The following is an 18,979-nucleotide window of genomic DNA, read 5'->3' as shown; positions in this document are numbered from 1 at the left end:
AAGAACAAACATTTTGATACATTTTTGTCTAGCTGAGAGAGGCATATTGATGAGAGAGAACATTTACCATTGTTGATATAGTACTGAATTAACAAATCATTGTCTATTAGGACAATGATTTGATAACTTTTGATATTTAGTATTGTGGGGGAAAAATAGCTCAAGAAAGGCCAAGAAAGAAAATTGATGATATCTAAGCTCTTAGAAACAATATTAAACATTGTAATAAAAAGCAAAAGACAATCTTTTCAAGATTGTGATTATTCTGGGCTAGATACATTTCTAAAATCTATCCCTCTCTCTCCATCCCGCTGCCATTGCCTTATCTTATTCTCTTATCATTTTCATGGTATTGGCCATTCTGCTGCAAAATCCCATACATTATCTACCTGCCCTAGCCTCATGTCCTCCAATCCTTCTATACCCAAAGATCAGAATTCCTATAAGACATACAAGACTTCACAACTGGCCTCACGACACCTTCTCAAATTATCTTCTATCTTGTGCATGTTTCAAGCTCAACAAACCTCATATGGCAGAAAGATATAGACAAGCAACTAGAATGCAATGTGATGAGTATTACAATAGAGAAGTAAGTTTAAGGAATAATGACAAATAAAGGAAAGGTAAGTAACCTTAACTAGAATAGGGTGGGGTTTCAAAGGAAGAGTAGGAAGTACTAAAGGAAAACTAATGGGACTATTCCTTTTTTTCCTCATCTTTCATTTTATTTCTATTTTATGCCTTTGGCTAGGAAAATTTCTCTCCATCTGCACGGCAAATAGTGACATTAGTAACATTTTGTTGTACTCATTGGTTAGAAATCTATTCTGATGTGGAGATTATGTTAGGGACTACTTCTCATTATCTTTGTCCTTTTTGCTTCTGGCTCAGAGCCTGGCACCCAATAGACACCCAACACTGGCTACTATTATTTGTGAATAAGTGATTCAAGATTCACGTCAAAACTCAACTTCTATAGGCTTGCCCCAGCCTTATCTGGCATACATGGTTATCCCTTTCTGTATGCAAGTTATTATTTTGTACACATTGCTTAGCTAGGGCTCGCCATACAAAATAGTGTGTGTGTGTGTGTGTGTGTGTGTGTGGTTTCTGGTCTCTACCTCTGAATTCTGTGAGTTTCCTAAATCAGGGATCACATCCTCCTTATTAATTGTGTTTTTGTTTCTTTCATCTCTTTTGCTTTCCTTTCTGGCACTGGGCTTAACAGTTCTTATGTACTTAAAAAAAAAAATGTATGTTGAATAAGGTCTCTATTATGATATACTAAAACAACAAAAGCAAAATCTACATATCACCATAAGAAGCACAATTGCTGAATCCTTGTTTGTTAGAAATAAAAATTATTAAAAACAGGTGACTTCTAAAGTTTTTTGTTGTTTCTATTTCAAGAAAACTTTAAATTTGCATAAGTTTCAAATCAAGGCATATAAACTATTCTATAAAAGCTCAAAGTTAGGGCTTCCTTGGTGGCGCAGTGGTTGAGAGTCCGCCTGCCGATGCAGGGGACGCGGGTTCGCGCCCCGGTCCGGGAAGATCCCACATGCCGCGGAGCAGCTGGGCCCGTGAGCTATGGCCGCTGAGCCTGCGCATCCGGAGCCTGTGCTCCGCAACGGGTGAGGCCAAAACAGTGAGAGGCCCGCATACCGCAAAAAAAAAAAAAAAAAAAGCTCAAAGTTAATATCATAAGAGCAGAGTATATAGAAAATATTTAAAAATCTTTTTTCAGTATTATAAGGTTTGCATATTAGAAAATACAAAAATATTAATAAGAACAAGAGATGGACAAACTCATCGTCATCTCAAATCTACTAATCAAGATTCCAAATTACCTACAATATTTACGCTGAGTTCAAGACTTTATGTTTATAAATGTTTAACAACACTACTTTTCTCTCCCCAGTTTACAAGTTCTATTTTCTTATTTTCTAATTACAGCCTTTAAAATGCATTTTTCTAAGCCCTGTAATAATATTTTCTTGTGAAATACACACCTCTGTTCCCTGCTTCCCTGCCTAGGAATTGTGTGACACTAACATATTTTATTATTGATATGTATTACATAAGATCATGGGCAAAATTTTGTTTTAAAAAAGTCAGAGAAAGAAGGTATACTTTTAACTTCCCATTTCAGGTGTGAACGTTTTAACAAAAGTACAATAAAAATGACATGCATATATATGGGAGCTACAATCTCACAAAAGCAAATGAAGCCCTTTGGAGGGAAGGAAAGATATAGAGAAAAAATATGGAGGTATGCTTATTTATATATATGCATGCCCATCTATCTATCTATCTGTGTATATAATGAATATATAGAGTATATGTGTGTATATATTAGGTAACTGTAAGAAAAAGCAAATGGAATCTTTTTTCGGAAGCAAATGTGATAAAGAAAGTTCTAGTTAGGAAAATTAATCTGGAGACCTCAAAGACAGCAGTTATGTAAGAAAAAAGGAGATGGAGAAAAAATTATAAGCATGTGCATGTGATCTTTATGTAAAACAAGATAGGAAATAAAACCATTATTTAAATAAACTGAGATATTTTAATACCTAAATACTTCTAAATAAAGGAAAACTTGGAATAAAAAACTGCCTCTATTCTGCATTTTTCAGTTTCAGTCAAAAGCAAATTGTGAGGAAGACAGAGCACTTAGAATTATTAAAATAGAAAAAGAGACTATGTTTCTTCTGACTAGCTATTTTTTTTGGATTAAAAAATAAACAGTATCAATGTCTTTCTACTTCAAAATTAACACTTAAACTAACAGAGGAAAGCAAACTAATTCTTGTGAGATGTTTGGGAAAGAATAAGGAAGCTGGTCACTTAAAACTCTTAAAGGAAATTTTCTAACTTAAAAGGTTTTGTTACAGAGTGTGCATTGGCTTGAACCTCCTTTATTGTTCGGACCCCTAAATTCCCATCAAAGCTGATGATTAAAGTCCTACCCACTGGCCAGATCCCTACAATTATCCCATTGTGATGGAGCTCAACAGTGGGCGCCCTGCTATGGCCAGACATCAAGTCATTAGAGAAATGCGAGGGATGATGAAGAAGGTTATTTTAATTTCCTTTTCAGCCCTTCTCAGGAGTGCCTCTTTAGTTCACAGAGCTCTGGGTTACTTGCTTTCAAACTAACAAGCAATATTATAAATGGAGGCTGCATTATCATGATTGCAGACAATCTAAGGCACTTGATGGCCAAGGATTCTACGTCCTCAATATGTGCTGTGTTGTATTTATCAGCTAAAAATATATAGATGGGGAAACAATAAAAGAGGGGGGGGAGCAATGAACAGGTTGGGAAGGCAGCAGGGAAAACAGGAAGACGACACAGTATCAAGACAAAAATGCATAACAGAGAAAGGAGGATAGCCCTGGGCATTTTGTTGGTATATGAGATATTTTTACCCATTTTCTTTCAGTTCCACTGCATAGTGTTCCAGCTCTGTACCAGGAAGGGGCTGGACTGGGGGAGGAGGTAGCGGAACATTGGCCCAGGTTGATCCATTGTTTTTCTGTGCTTTAGAAGAGTTTTTATTTTTCTTCTTTTTTCCACCTTTCCCACCTGAAAATAATAATACGTTTATTCAGACATAGTGAATATCACAAGAAACAGAGTATATCAGGCAGGAAGATGTATTTATGTTTTCAAAACACCAGAATCAGTATGTTACAGCTGTTAAAAGCTATAAACAATGAAATGATATAATAAGAAAAACATTTTTATAAATCACTCAAAATGATATTGTTTCTTTCACAATGCATTAACTGCAGAGTTGAATAAACCAAAAACATGGCTGTGGTAGCAAAAGCTAATTTATTGATTTATTCACGTTTGCTGCCTCCACATTTTCATTGTTAGGTGAAATAATGGGCCATAACAAATTCTTTCAAATGTCAGATTTTAGCGCGTTTATAATGCTCCTTTGCATAATCTGTCTCAGTGGAAAATGCAGTATCTAAGGATACAGGCTAAACTTTTCCATTAGAATTTACTCAATTTAATTAATCCAGGCGAGTAACAGTTTTCTCTCAAAAGTAACTTATAAAAATCAATCAACTACAATCTGGAGGATACTTATAAATCTTGCACAATGATATGTTGTATAGAATTTCTGACTAATGAATGGCACAATTATTTTTGCCTATAGAGAGAGTATTTCTCAGATGTCTAAGCATAACATTTCTTAAAATTCCAAATATGGGGAAAATTAATGGAAATATAGTAATCAGTTTCAGTATTCTCATAATACAAATGAATTCATGTACAAAACATGAGCAGAAAGTAGGTTGGCAGCATATAAACCATATCTGGAATTACCAGAGCTTAATGAAATAGAGTTTAAAAAATATAAAAATATAGTTTTATCATTTGTTCAATGCAGTACTTTTTACTCCGCCAAAATTAAGTACATCAAGTTTCTTCCTAAGTGGACCACAGTTGGATGCAGAAATGTGTACTTCTTGAGCAGGATGGCAAAAAATGTTTCGGGAAACCTAAGTAACTTCTGTCACTCCCACTACAGTCAATAGCTGTATATCCAAAAAAAAAATGGTATTGACCCCTTGGACTACATCTTTCTGGAACTAAAAGTTATGAGCATCAAATTGTAGCAGAGCTATCTAACAATAGAGATATCACTGAAGTTTACCTCATTTCTTTTCTTCTACCAATTACTAACCTGCATCAGCCAATTCAGAAAATTATAACAACTTTGAGTGCCAGAAAGTGATGAAACTACTGAACTGGACATATACACTATTGCCAATTATGGAATTATGTCTGTTTACTAGGTAGTGTGCACATATACACACATATTTAAAACAGCATCCCTGAAAACTGAGTGCTTTCACCTTTCCTTTCACTTTTTATCTTTGGCAGAAGAAGTATTAAGAGAAAGGAGAACAGGTATCTTCTGCTTTGAGGATAAGAGCTGGATCTCTGGGTTTGAAAACTAGTTTCTCACCTACTTGACAAGTTATTCATAGATATCACCTCAATTTCCATACATGTAAAAAAATATAAAGTTACTATTTTGGGGGGTTATTTTGAGTATTACAAGAGATAAGGCATATAAAGGGCTCAGAATGTATAGAATGTTCAATAAATGCCAGCCATTATCACACTCTCCCATCTCCTCTATCTCAAAGCAAACTCAATTCTACCTGTTTCCAAAGCCATTCCACACTCAACTCCTACCCCAATGAGGATCCCAGAAATAACCTGATTCTTAGAATAAAAATAATAAACCTGATTGAATTTGTCTGTAATTTTTGTGTTTAAGGTAGGTGAGCCTTAATTCTTTGTTTCTTGATCAAAACAATCATAAACAAGATTGTATCTTTCTCGGTAGTATCAGAACTATGTCTCAATACTTCAAAGAAGAATGGGTTGGGCGTGTGTTTTTCATAGCTTTTCCCTAGTTGTACCTCTTTTATCCCTTGTATATTTGTATGTGTACTAGGCTTTTTTCACTTTTTATAGCACTTTTAGAAATGTTATATGATCACCACCAGAACTGAGTGACACAAAGAGGGAAGTTTTTACATCTCCATTTTATAGATGAGAAAATAGAGGTTCTTTCTGAGTTTGTGGTCCATATTCACACAGTAAAAGAACAAGCAATTTAGAATGCAGCAGCTTTACTGGAAATTACAATTTCAGCAGCTCTGAACCCAGCTCTGTTGAAATCCTTGTCCAAGGTCAGGAAAGCCGTTATCAACTCTTCCAAACAACTTACTTAAAAATGTGCTGTGGAAGCAGAGGTGATTCATAGGGGGAATTTGTGAGGGTTTTCCATACAATGTCTACTTTCCCCTCTTTGGGGGAAATTTCTGCATCTCATTGTGGGTACTTTTGGTAAGTATCAATCAACATGCTTTGTCTTCTCTAGAATGAGTTAAGAGGTGGGCTCTTAGCATAATAGTGGCATATGATATGAGCTAAGAAAATTAAACTATCTGAGATCTATATCTTGATCTACGTCAACCCACTGTGTTGCTGTTTACTTGCAACCAAAGATCATAAAGCATTTTAAGGTGAGAACTGCCTGCATTATATTTTAGAGGAACATATTTTGATGACTTGCAAACATATTTGACCCGTCCCTCTTCAACTGAAAATGTAAATATTTGGATTTATATTTACTTATGCTGAACAAATGATTTCTATGTAAAGAAAATTATGAAAATAGCTCATTTTAAAATTAAACTTATAGTCTATTTAAAACAATACTGGCATATAAAAAGATTTAGTTATTACTACTGGCACTGTGTTGTATATGCATGTATATATATAAAATTATGATTACAGATACTATTTTGAAAAAATCTGTGTTTTATATTTTTTAATGGTTGGCCTTTTTAAGAGAAGTGCTAAGAACTTATGTATTTAATAAACATAAGAGTGTTTCAAAAAGGGTGAGAAATTCATTCATATAACTCAGGAATGTCCAATTTTCTTTATTACTGTGATTATTTTAAATTTGTTTCATCACCGTGCACAAATTAAGAAAATCTTATAATATCAATATGATATGATCCAATATCCATAGGGAAGTTTGATCTTAAATCTGAGCTTTAGGAAACATACCTCTGATTATAAGCACAAAACAAACTAATATTAAACTCAATTTGACTAAGCTAAGAAGAGAATAATCACGTCATTCTTACCTCCTAAAGAATGCTTTCTATCACCAATTTAAGTAATTTTGTATTCAAATGTAGATGAAGTAGTTAATATAATTCATATACATATATATATATATATATATATATATATATATATATATATATAAATGTCACTCAGGAGATTAATGGATTCAGAAAAGCAGTAAGCACTATTATGAATCATGTTCTGCTTACAATTACTCAAAAGATAACTTTAAAAACTCAGTGGTAATCAAGATATACAGAATGTTTAATAAGGAATTCACAGAAGGTCTTAAACAATCCATGGCTTACAATATATAGATTAAAAAAATATATATATATATATAGAGAGAGAGAGAGAGAGAGAGAGAGACTTTGCATATCTTGAATTAAATAAGCCTAGGATGAAATTAATTTTTTAATTATTCAGTACAATTGTGGGATTCCTCATAAATAAATGACAGTACAAATGACATATAAGGTTATTCAAAAAAATTCCCCTATATAATTAAGCCAGTTTAAATTCATAACAGATGTTTAAAATTCTCTGCATTCTACAATGTATCTAATTCTACCAATAGGTAAGAAGAGCAAATGGCTCATTTTGGAGGGGAGAGAGAACATTAACATTTTCAGACTGAAAGTGTTTTATCTCTGAGGAAAAGTCATTTAGTAAATGTTAACCTAATGACGTAAAAGAATTAACTCTTTATGGCTTTGATGCCTCGTAGCCTGTGACATATCATAATATACCATAATCTTTTATTAAGGAACTGAGGTTAAAAAAAGCTTCATAGAAATAAATAGTATATCATAAGTATGAAAAAATAAGCAAATAAGGTCATGGCATCAACTAGAAATGTGCAGATAAAGTCGTCAGTCATACACCATATAGATGTTATGTTTGAAAGTTAGAATGTCTACTAGGACCTCCTCATTTTAGAGATGAGGATCCTTGGGCCTAGAGAAAATCTCTGATATTCATTATGATAGGTAAATATTTCTTTCCAGTAAAATGTGTTTTTCCCCACGTGTGCTATACAATACCTGCAGTACAGACTGTTAGTTCAGCTGTTGTGTCTTGAATATATATGAAAATTTACAGCACAAAAGAATTATCAATAGGAAAGATTAGGGGTTTTTTGGCAATTAAATGTAAAGAATAATGTCCCATATTAACATTCTTGTTTAGCATGGTATCAGGACCTTACTCTAAATAATATCATTCAATAGAATACTATTACATAATATTTCGGAAAAATTGTCCAAAGATAGGAAGTCACATCACCAGACTCCTAATATTATGAACAATTGCCAAAATCATTTGCATTTTTGTTGAATTCATCTTTTGCTGTCCACACCATGGGGTTGACTTTCCTATAAGATCTTTTTATTGTAAAGTTCTCTGGACTCTTAAGTAGGGCTCAAGGCAGATCAAACTCATCTGATCCTTAATAATTCGTATTTAGTAAAATGGTACTATTTTTCCCTGAATACATCCTTGTACAATTAGTACATAAAGGGTGATGGTGAATTTTACCCCCTCCCCCAAATCATGATTTCATTAGGATAAACTGTTATTGTTATTTGAAAGATAAATGTCTGACAGTGAGTTGTGATCCAGGTACTTCTTCATGGTTGTTAGGAACACAGGTCATATGCTGGTGACAAACAAATATTTCTCCTTACTGTGACGAGACCAACCTGAGAGACTGCCACTCCTCTCTGAGCTGTTGTGAGAGCTGGTGGTGCTGAAATCCTGTGACTGGTTGTGTGGCATTCTATTAGACAATCCCTCAGCCAATCGGTAGTCAGGGATGTAAAGTAAGGCTAAGGGTTAAAGGGCAGAGGTCATAGTGGCATCATGTGATTAGTTCACAGCACAAGCCCATGCAGAACATGCAGTTAGCAACTCAGAAGCAGATGTCATAGGACAGTGGAGGCATGTTTTGTCTATCCTGCCTAATGGAAGTCGAGATGGACTATTGATCACTATTGAAAAAAGAGCTAAAAGGATGAAACTCATTGGTGTTGGTGTGTGGTGATAGTGACGACGGTGGTGGTGGTGGGGATTGTGGAAGGTACTGAATACATGCCGGTATATTTTTTAGTTTAGGTAGTGAACCTGGTGATGAATCACTAAACTGAACAACAAATACTAATTTCTATCTCATGCAAAAATGATATGAAAATAACTCTTCAGGAAGTAAGGACTTGACATACCATTGTTACCTTTGTTCTGATCAGGTAGAGAATAACCAAATCCCATCAGATCTGTTTTTTGCTGAATTGAGCTTTTCCACTGTGGATCAGGCAGATCAACAGCCAATTCATGTATGCTATTGGAATGCAATATCTGTGTAGTGGCATATGGAGTAGCCTGTGTTATTTGGCTGGAACTGTTGTAAGTGGTTTTGGTCGTGAAGTCAATGCTGCTATAAATGGCTCCATCTGAGAGCATCGTTGCCGTTTTATCCCCTTGGCCTGGAACTGGTGGCAGCACATCTGTGGTGAACATAGGGAAATGAAACAATTTAATGATACACAGGAAGCCCAAAACTATCAGGACTGAAGATGAAAAATAAACGTGTCATGCCACACGTTTGCATTTCAGCTGAGATGGGCTTCATGAGCCAATGAAGGGTAGATGATATACAACCATCACCAAGCTATCAGCCTTGTGACAGGCAGGCCTACAGCTCGTCCTTCATGTCTCACTGGTTAACACACCCCTTCCCCCATTTTCTTCAACCATGAATGAGAAGTTTGGTATATTTCACTATTAAAAAATGCTTTCAGATGCTCATTCTGTTTTAGAATCTATGAAATTGTTAGCTCTTTACTGAAACAATGACAAAAGTGAATCTATAAATCATGGATTAAAGCATCTTTTTCCACTTTATCCCAAGAGACATGGAATATAACTGCTAAATAGATGCAAACATGTCCAAAATTATACTCTCCAAACTATGAGGCACTTTCTTCTGAAGTTTCAACTTGCTGTTTATCTGGGTTGATTTCACAGCTCCAGAAATGGAGTGTAACTAATGGTAACAATTTTTTTTTTTATTGGATAACAAAGGAACATTTTCATGAATAAGTCATTTTCACAATACAGCAGGATTTAACTATAGAAAAAGCAATGAGTGATTAGCGAGTTTAGTTTATGCTACCAAATCTTAGAAGTGGAGAATTATAGTTTCAAGTTGTAACACAGCAAGTATAAAATTAAAATTTAGGAACAACACTGAATACCAATCAGTCCATTTATCACTTTGGTGTGCTAAATTATCTTTACATGATGCTTTTTATTTCAGAACTGCCACCTCTCTCCTGAGCACTTACTTTCCTTCCCAGAAGAAAGATACTAGTATCTAAAAAAGAAAAAAAAAACAAACACACACACACACACTAATACTATTTTTAATCATGCAGAGTTAAAGTGAATATAATTATATTATGCTCCTTAATAATGTATGTCCTGAAAGTCACATTTCATAGGACATGAGGTCATCAACCCACTTGATCTCTTCATTATGGGAAATTTTCAACTAGTTATAGTACTGTAATAATGAACCAGGTTGTCTCAGTACCAAAACCTGCTTATCATCGCAAGGAGAATGCTGAAATAGTCAAAATATCCTAAAACTGTTAGATGAGATGATACCCAACAGTACTTGAAATAAGGATTCTTGTAAAATATTAATTTTGCTTTTATATTTTACAAAAGCTAAAAATGATCTTCTTTAGCAACAGTAACAAGACATTTATAATATATTTTATGCACTATATAATTTAGGTCTCTCTGAGGGTTTTGATGTCTGGAATTCCAAACTGTTTTATAATTAAGTATATATGTACTTTATTAAATGACTATTTTAAATACATATCAGTGAGATTGTTAAACATGTTCACATTTGTAATATTTCACCAAGTTGTATAAGCAAGTAAATTGTTCTTGGATTCAGAATTTTGTAACTACTTTCTCGCCCTTCTTGTTTTTAGCTATAAACTAATTAGAAAATTTGATGACAAAGAAACGTATTTCATTCTAAAGCATTAGGTCAGTATCACTTTATTATCAAAAACTTTTGATACTTAATAATATATCAAGGTTGTGAAGGTAGATCCTTCACTCCAGGGAAGTTTTTAGGGTTTTGTTTCTACTTCCTCCACCATGTCTTTCACTGATGAATATTAACTGGATAGATGTTTCTCCAGCATTGACCCCAGCTTCCCAACACCTTGATTATGATGTTCTCCAAAGCTTTAGATTTATATTGTGAGCCACTGCAAGTTTTTGAACTGTTGTCTGTTTAAATGTTTAAAAACGGAAAAAAAATAGTCCGAGAATCTAATCCTTCATAATGTTATTCTGCACCGAACAAAGCTACGGTTCTAGAAATAGAATCTCTCTCTGCTTATGAATTATAGAAACATTTCCCTCCAGTTGGATTTACTCATGATTTCATTCTGCAGTCTTTCAGCACCTTGGTTACACATGCATTTATTTCTTTTTGCCTGGAATAATTACTTGTATGAATGACTGTCCCCTTCACTGTATCTTAAATTAGTTGAGGACAGGAGTACCTGGGATTTATGTCTCTAATTCCATAATTCCTCACCTAGCATTGTGCAAAGAGTAAGCACTTACTGAACAGTTAAATGAATTTTTATAGTTTGTATTGTCAAAATGTAGACATGTGATAATTAGTAACTTTATTATTCAAAATACGATTTTCATTACATTTAAACATGTATTGGTATAACATTCTTTTTTTATTGTTATTAAAGTTGACATATTTGGTGTCAGAAGACAGAGTTTTAATGTTTATTTATTTATTTGGCCGTGCCAGGTCTTAGTTGCGGCACGCGGGACCTTTGTTGCAGCACGCAGGACCTTTTTCTTTAGTTGCGGCATGAGAACTCTTAGTTGTGGCATGTGGGATCTAGTTCCCTGACCAGGGATCAAACCCAGGCCCCCTGCATTGGAAGCACAGAGTCTTAGCCACTGGACCACCAGGGAAGTCCCAGTATAACATTCTCGAAGGAAAAAATGTCAGTATCCGTGATTATTCTTCTAAGTGAACATGGTAATACAATCATACATGTGAATCCCACCTTAACTGCAGAACAGTGTAAATAAAAGAACCTAGGCTTTAAAATCTGTTAGATCTGGATTCTACACATAGATCTCAAATTTTTCATCTTGATAAACCTTAATTTCTTGACCTCTAAGATGGAAATATAATTATCTATGTCTTACATATATTGTGCAAAGGAAATAAAATTTGCAAAAAATCCTATCTTTGGTACATAGTAAATGCCTAAAATACTTATCACACTGAATGAAAAGAGATACAGTAAACCCTGCAAAAACTTTGTCTTGGCCTTGATAGCTACCTGTGAAATATTTTCATGTCATGAAAATGAAGTGGAAATGGAAGGAAACCTTGAAAATCTTCAAATGTACCTTTTGGCTAAATTAGACTGAGACATTTTAGATGTTGATGTAGTCTGCCAGAAACGGAAAAAAACAAAACCAAAACACTTTCTCCATCTTCGCGCATTTAATTCTTGATATGTAGATAGAATGGCGTGTTATTCCAATACAAATACAAGAAAGACAGGCAGCTATTCCTTGATTGATAAAAGCTTTGGGACCAGAATTTCAAAGTCAGTGGGTAGGGCAGGGCATCTACTTGGTGAGGAGATGCTTGGGCATAGAACTACCCAATGTAAAGTGTAGCCTATAATTGCAGGGCTCAGAGTTTGGACACCTAGGGGAGGCAGCCACCACTATCAGAGGGTCTGGGCAAGTGAGAATCTAAACGGGGAGTACTGGATTACAGAGGGTAAGCAAGACTCTTGAGGAGTCATATAATTTACTTTCTGTTCTATCATTTACTCCCCAGTCATGCCTGTTGGCCACTGATTGTATGTCAAGCTTTGTGCTAAACCTGTATATTTAGCCGTCCATTCAATTCTCATTACACACCTATAAGGTAGGGCTGGTCATTTTCTGCATCTTATTTGGAGAATGGGAGGGAGATCCCTCTTTTTCAGTTTGTATTGACACAATGCAGAGTTGTGCAATAATCAGTAACTTTATTATTTGAAACACTATTTTAATTATATTCAAACTTGGATTGATATTACATTCGTAAAGAGAAAATGCCAATATCCATGACTATTCCTCTAAGTCAATATGTTTATACACTCATACACATGAAATCCATCACTGAGGTTTATAATGGACTCAGAATAGTTTAGCTCAACCCTGGGTCTCCTACATTAATTCTACCTAGAAGTGTAGAAATCCTCCAGTGGATTCACATGAACTTTCTTAGATTACAGCACTATTCTCCTAATTAATCACCCAAATTTTCCACACTATCTCCATTCTCCACCCAGCAGCAGGATGGATGATTTAAAACAGTACTCGCATTCTAGCATTCTCCTCTAAAAGTCCATCAATGGCTTCTGAACATCCTTTGGCCAAAGTTTAAAGTCTTTGTGTGGCTCAGAAGGCCCTCTGTTACCTGTCCTTCTATATTTCTTACCACTTTTTCTGCCTTGCAATCTATACTCAAGTCATTAGGAAATTAATTCGCTTCTTAAATAGGTCAACGTTTCTCTTACTTTCTGGGCCTTAAAACACAGTAGGTTTCTTCTCTACACACTTTCTACACACTCTTGACTGCCCACCTTTCCTTCATATATCAGCTTAAATAATACTCCATTCATAGAACTTTCCTACTCCCGGGGTCAGCTCTTTCATCTGGGGTACTGGCAAGGCAGTTCCAGTCCATTTACTGTCTGTACAATCCCCTGCCAAGGAAAAACTCATGTATCGGCTGAACTGAACAATGGGGCCTGAGACTTCTCTAGTCCCATCTTTCTCTAAACCCATTGCTCTCCTAGTGACTGGATGAAAAGATGGAGAGGGGAAGGTGGTGATTATTTATAGTAGGTCCAATTATGTCTCCTTATAAAGAACTATGGGGAGGACCCTGGTACCAAATTTTGAAGACCTTAGCATGTCAGCCACTTAGCATTTTTTGTCTTTTATTTAGGGTACTATCAGTTGTAGAGCTACAGAAAAGCTCTCAGTCAACATGTTGTTATACTTACTTAAGTGTCTACTCCTTATATGATATTATATTTTTACCGTCTGCTATAGTGCCAGATACACAGGACATGCTCAATAAATATATATTGAATGCGAATCAGAGAAGTGAAAAGGCTAGTTCGAAATCATGTTGCTGTTTGGCAACATGGTTCCTGATTTTAGTAATCTTGTACTAATAGTTCCAAAACCAAATGTACTATGAATATTTATCTTCTTCGTTAGTGATGACGCCCTTAAAAGCTTAGTTTTACTCAAGATAATAGGTACAACAGTTTTATAATTACTTTTTAGTATGCCTTTTTCAAAACATCTAGGAAAGCCAAGAAAACAAATAAATGAAAAAATTTTGAAAAACATAACTTACCTCCACGCCCAAAATTCGCAATCTCATTTGGGCCACTATTGCTGTTGTTTACTGGCAAGCTCGTGGCTGGCCATGAATCAGCAAGCCATGGATAACTGGGATCACCAGCATTTAGAAGACCTGGGCGGCTAAAACAGGAATTAAAAGGAAATCAATCCATGGAACTCAATGAGAGATTTGGACATCAGTCTCATGAACTAAAACGGATTAAAGAATTTAAGATTTTAATTCACTTTCAAATTAAAATCTGTAGGCTCTCAAGAATTAAGGAACTTTAGCAGTTCACTAGGCTATATATAGATCAACCCTGTCAGTGGAAGCCGAAGAGTGCTGCCTGGGATTCTGCTGATACCCAAATGAATTCAGTCGTCTTCCCTGAAACTGGTGGGAAACTGGTAACATAGCAGCGTCCCGAAACAAGGTCTGATGATAAACTGGCACCTCAAGGGAACAATTGCTCAGTATCAGCCATTTCCAGGACTTTGAACTATTGCTTCCTTAATTCCTGCAGCTCCCATATTTATCTGTCCCCTATAGGCTATAACCCCTGATATGGGCCCTCATGCTTGATTAGAGGCAAGGAACTTAAGGGAAATTAATGAACAGTATTTATACTGTTCCATCAATAGCACATTTTCAGGTTCTCTAAATTTAAAATATTAGGAGGATATTAAAGGTTTTTTTAAAGATCCACTGTGGTCTGATCCAGCATGTGTATATAATCTACGAAGAAAACTTCCTTCATAACCTATTTAATAAAGAATTCCCATCTTTAAAATAAAAGATGGGATTCTGGTCACTTTCCAGATTATTAGCATATTTACAGAGATACAGCAACATCTATAGTCATTGTACTTTTTTTTCTGATAGACCCTTTGTGATACAATCCCTAAGAGAAACATGTGTTTCTATGGAAACTGCAATAAGAAGATCCAACTGCTTTCTTGCTACATCCACTAGCTCTCATTAGACCTAATCTCTTTTTGCTAAAATATTGATTAAATGGGAGATTGGAAGTTATTACCAGAGCCTAATTACAATCTCTATATCGGCAAAGGGAAAATAGATGAGGATATATGGGTTTGTTATCAACTTTTATCAATTTCAATTGAGTATCCAAAGTTGTGGAATCCAGTCTGATCGATCTACAGCCGATTCATCATCCATGAATCATTTACTTTGTGATCGATTATGTGTAATTGTTCACTCACAGCAATTTAGTGAGAACCAATAAGGAGTCTTAAACAACAGCAACTTCATTTGCTAATGTCTAATTAATGCAATAAACATCCTGCTAACAAATGAACACATTCCTTGTGATATTTACTACTAATTTCTTCAGGCGTCTCTGGGAGATATGAAACATCTGGACTTGATTCCTCTAAAGTGCACAACAGATAGGCCATTAAACCTTGTGGTAAGCCATTTAATTCCTCCTAGAATTCTCACTTATAAGTGATTGTTTATTACAATAATAGCCTCTTACTATAGAGTTTCCTCAGTCCTGATTAAAAATAATAATTTAAAATATCTCCTCAGTATACCTTCCATTGCTCATTAGTCCTCCATCTCCTCTTTGAAATGTAACTGTAAAAAAAAAAAGAAACATACACAAGTAGTCAGTATTAATTATGATTAATAACAACTACATATTGGCCCTTAGTTTAGAGCTGAAACCTCTGGGAATTTTAACAAAATATAATTAACATAATTGTACAGAGAATAAGAAGCAGTGGTTTGGCCTAAAGCAAAGCTATCATTTGCTCCATCTTTAATAAGACATTGAAATATTCCTCAAGCCAAACATATGGTTAAGTCAAAGGGGCAATTTTTATTTGGGTGTCAATTGGTATATACATGGTATTGGAAGATTGACATGCAATAATGAGGAATTATCAAATCATGACTTTTAATGTTAACGTATTGGTGTCCTAATCAGAGGGCATAATGCAAAATGCACATAGTTGAAACTGAAACAGGATAGTCCAAACAGATAATATCCTTTTAATGAAACAAGTGAAAGTACTGATTGACAACACATTCCTCCCCATCACAGATCCTTTTAGAGACATTAAGAAGCACTATGAGTTGAAATAGTATAATTACAAAGACATGAACTGTAATGAATGGAGAATAGATAATGTATTGGGTGCTTTGTTTCATTAGCCAACTCTTACAGAAATGAAACTTTCAAATAATTGATACTGAATATATTCCAATTGTATATAATGATTACAAAACTCAAGTCCTTTTTAAAACTGTGGAACTTATTAGCAATATCAGGAAGTATCCAGGAGGGCCACAGCTGAAGAATCCACTCCCTCTGGTCACTAGATTCCATTCTACAAAGCTAACAACATGAAAGTGGGCTTCAAGGATTGGCCAAAGAAGGTAAATATCAGTTTGGGCCCATCATCCCGTATCCAAAACCTTTGCAGCTAAATTTATTTGGAATTCAAAATGCTTCAGATCTGAGATAGGTAATATGATGCATACTGCAGAGAGGGTCTAAGGCAGCAAATGTATTTAAAATTATTGTTTTTGCAATGAGATGTGAATATTCATGATTAGTGGAAAAAAGTCTATAAATAACTTCATATTATTTTCGACCAAATTTTGCCACAAAATTACTTAACTAGAAAATCATTGGGAAAAAAAAATTGGTGATTAGAAGTTTATGGATTGCAAAATTGCAATTTTGACCAAAATTAGTATGGATCAGCTAAACCAATCCCTGGGGATGAAGGCAAAAATACCACTTCACAGATGTGAATCCAACATATCCTATCTTTGGAAAATACTGATTAGATTTCCTGTGATTACTTGGTGAGCAAAAGTAAAAATAAAATTTTATGAATTGATTCATATTTTTAATAAACTAAGGTCATATTGCTACTTAAAGTGCACACATAGTAAATACTTTCTCATTTGGATAATCTCTCCATCATTCACCTCTTTCTCAAGTTTGAGCTAATAAATATGATCACTCTTTAGATCTTATAACTTTCTAAATGTAGTTCCCCAATCCCTTCCCTAAGGTCATCTCAGGATATATCTCTCATGGCATCATAATTAGGCAATAAGATGGCTAAGGTTCTTTCAGGAATTCATGAAGCAGTGCTTTCAGAAACATCTTGGCACCTAAAAGTACATTGCCTTATCAAGTTTTTAGGTAACTTGTCAAGTGAATTATAAAACAATCCTTACATAACCTTTGTACCTGCCCACGACTGGCTATGGACAGCTCCTTGGAGAAAATAAAAGAATACTGATCACTAATCTGCTTCCTGATGGATTCAGTTGTTGGGAATCCACAATCAGCAGTGTATCCACACCACACTGGGTCCCTTTAATAACTGCTTTTAAGAACAACAATAAAAAATTGATCTGAAACAATTATTGAAAAGAACTGAGCACTGGTGGTATTAAATACAGGCCTGATTAGGAGGAAAAAACACAAAATGTGAAAACAGTACAGCTAATTAGCTTTCTATCTGATGTGACTTCCTAGTTATGTGGATTTTTAATGGACTATCAAGTGATTGTTTTACTCTGGTAAAAGAGAGCTAAGATAATGCTGTGAATATCATTGTGAATATGCAAATCAGCAGGTACTGATGGGCTACACCTCCAAATGTGCTGCTTAGGAGATACATGGGGAGGAGCTGAGCCCTTCTCTCTAACTTAGATGCTCTTTTTCCTCACCCAAATTTTCTGTTACTGTCAGAGCAATAAATGATATTAGAGAAAAAGAGGAGAACTGAAGCAGAAGCACAGAAATTAAGTTGTATTTAACTTCATGTACTTACCAATGGTAAATTTTTCATAAACTGTAAATTTTAAAGTATTATGATGCAGCACTGAAAATCTTATCCAAAAGATATCATTCAAATGGCTAATAAGCACCTGACAAGATGCTCAACATCAGTAATCATTAGGAAAGTGAAAATTAAAACTATTGGGTTAGGGCTTCCCTGGTGGCTCAGTGGTTGAGAGTCCGCCTGCTAATGCAGGGGACACGGGTTCGTGCCCCGGTCCGGGAAGATGCCACATGCCGCAGAGCGGCTGGGCCTGTGAGCCATGGCCGCTGAGCCTGTGCGTCCGGAGCCTGTGCTCCGCAACGGGAGAGGCCACAACAGTGAGAGGCCCGCATAGCGCAGAAAAAAAACTATTGGGTTGGCCAAAATTTCATTCAGCTCTTACAGAAAAACCAGAATGAAATTTCTGGCCAACCCAATACAATGAGCTGTTACTTCACACCTATTAGGTTGGCTGCTATGCAAGAAACATAAAATAAGCATTAACAAGAATGTGGAGGAATTGAAACCCTTGTGCACTGTTGGTGGAAGGTAAAATGGTGCAGCCATAGTTGAAAACAGTATGTTGGTTCCTCAAAAAATTAAAAATAGAATTACCGTAAGATCCATCAATTCCGTTTCCAAAGGAATTGAAATCAGGGTCTCAAAGAGATATTTGTACATCCATGTTCATTGTAACATTATTCATAATAGCTAAAATGTGGAAGCAAACCAAGCATCCAGTGATGGATGAATGGATCAGCAAAGTGTACATATAGACACAATGGAACATTATTCAGCCTTGAAAAGGAAGGAATTTCTGAAATATGCTAAAACTTTGATGTATCTTGAGGACATTATGCTAAGTGAAATAAGCCAGTCACAAAAAGATAAATACTGTATGAGTCCACTTCTATGAGGTATTTAGAGCAGTCAAAATCATAGAGACAGAAAGAAGAATGACGGTTGTGAGGGGCTGGGGGGAGGGGGTAATAGGGAGTTATTGTT

At 35.3% G+C, this 18,979-nt stretch overlaps 1 protein-coding gene across 1 annotated transcript in view; it reads right to left on the bottom strand.

The window, feature by feature from the left end:
- ROBO2 (roundabout guidance receptor 2) overlaps nt 1-18,979 on the bottom strand; it is a 574,540-nt gene that overhangs the window by 33,930 nt on the left and 521,631 nt on the right. Inside the window, exons 19-22 of the mRNA XM_029214217.1 lie at nt 15,719-15,761; nt 14,175-14,302; nt 8,902-9,183; nt 3,436-3,592 (exon numbers count right to left, since the gene is read on the bottom strand). Of these exons, the coding sequence (XP_029070050.1) occupies nt 3,436-3,592; nt 8,902-9,183; nt 14,175-14,302; nt 15,719-15,761 (610 nt within the window). The remainder of the gene's footprint in view (nt 1-3,435; nt 3,593-8,901; nt 9,184-14,174; nt 14,303-15,718; nt 15,762-18,979) is intronic.

This window comes from Monodon monoceros, unplaced genomic scaffold, assembly GCF_005190385.1.
Source record: "Monodon monoceros isolate NGI ecotype Baffin Bay Population unplaced genomic scaffold, NGI_Narwhal_1 Super_Scaffold_11, whole genome shotgun sequence".
NCBI classification, from domain to species: domain Eukaryota; kingdom Metazoa; phylum Chordata; class Mammalia; order Artiodactyla; family Monodontidae; genus Monodon; species Monodon monoceros.
This window is presented reverse-complemented; position numbering and strand designations above follow the sequence as displayed.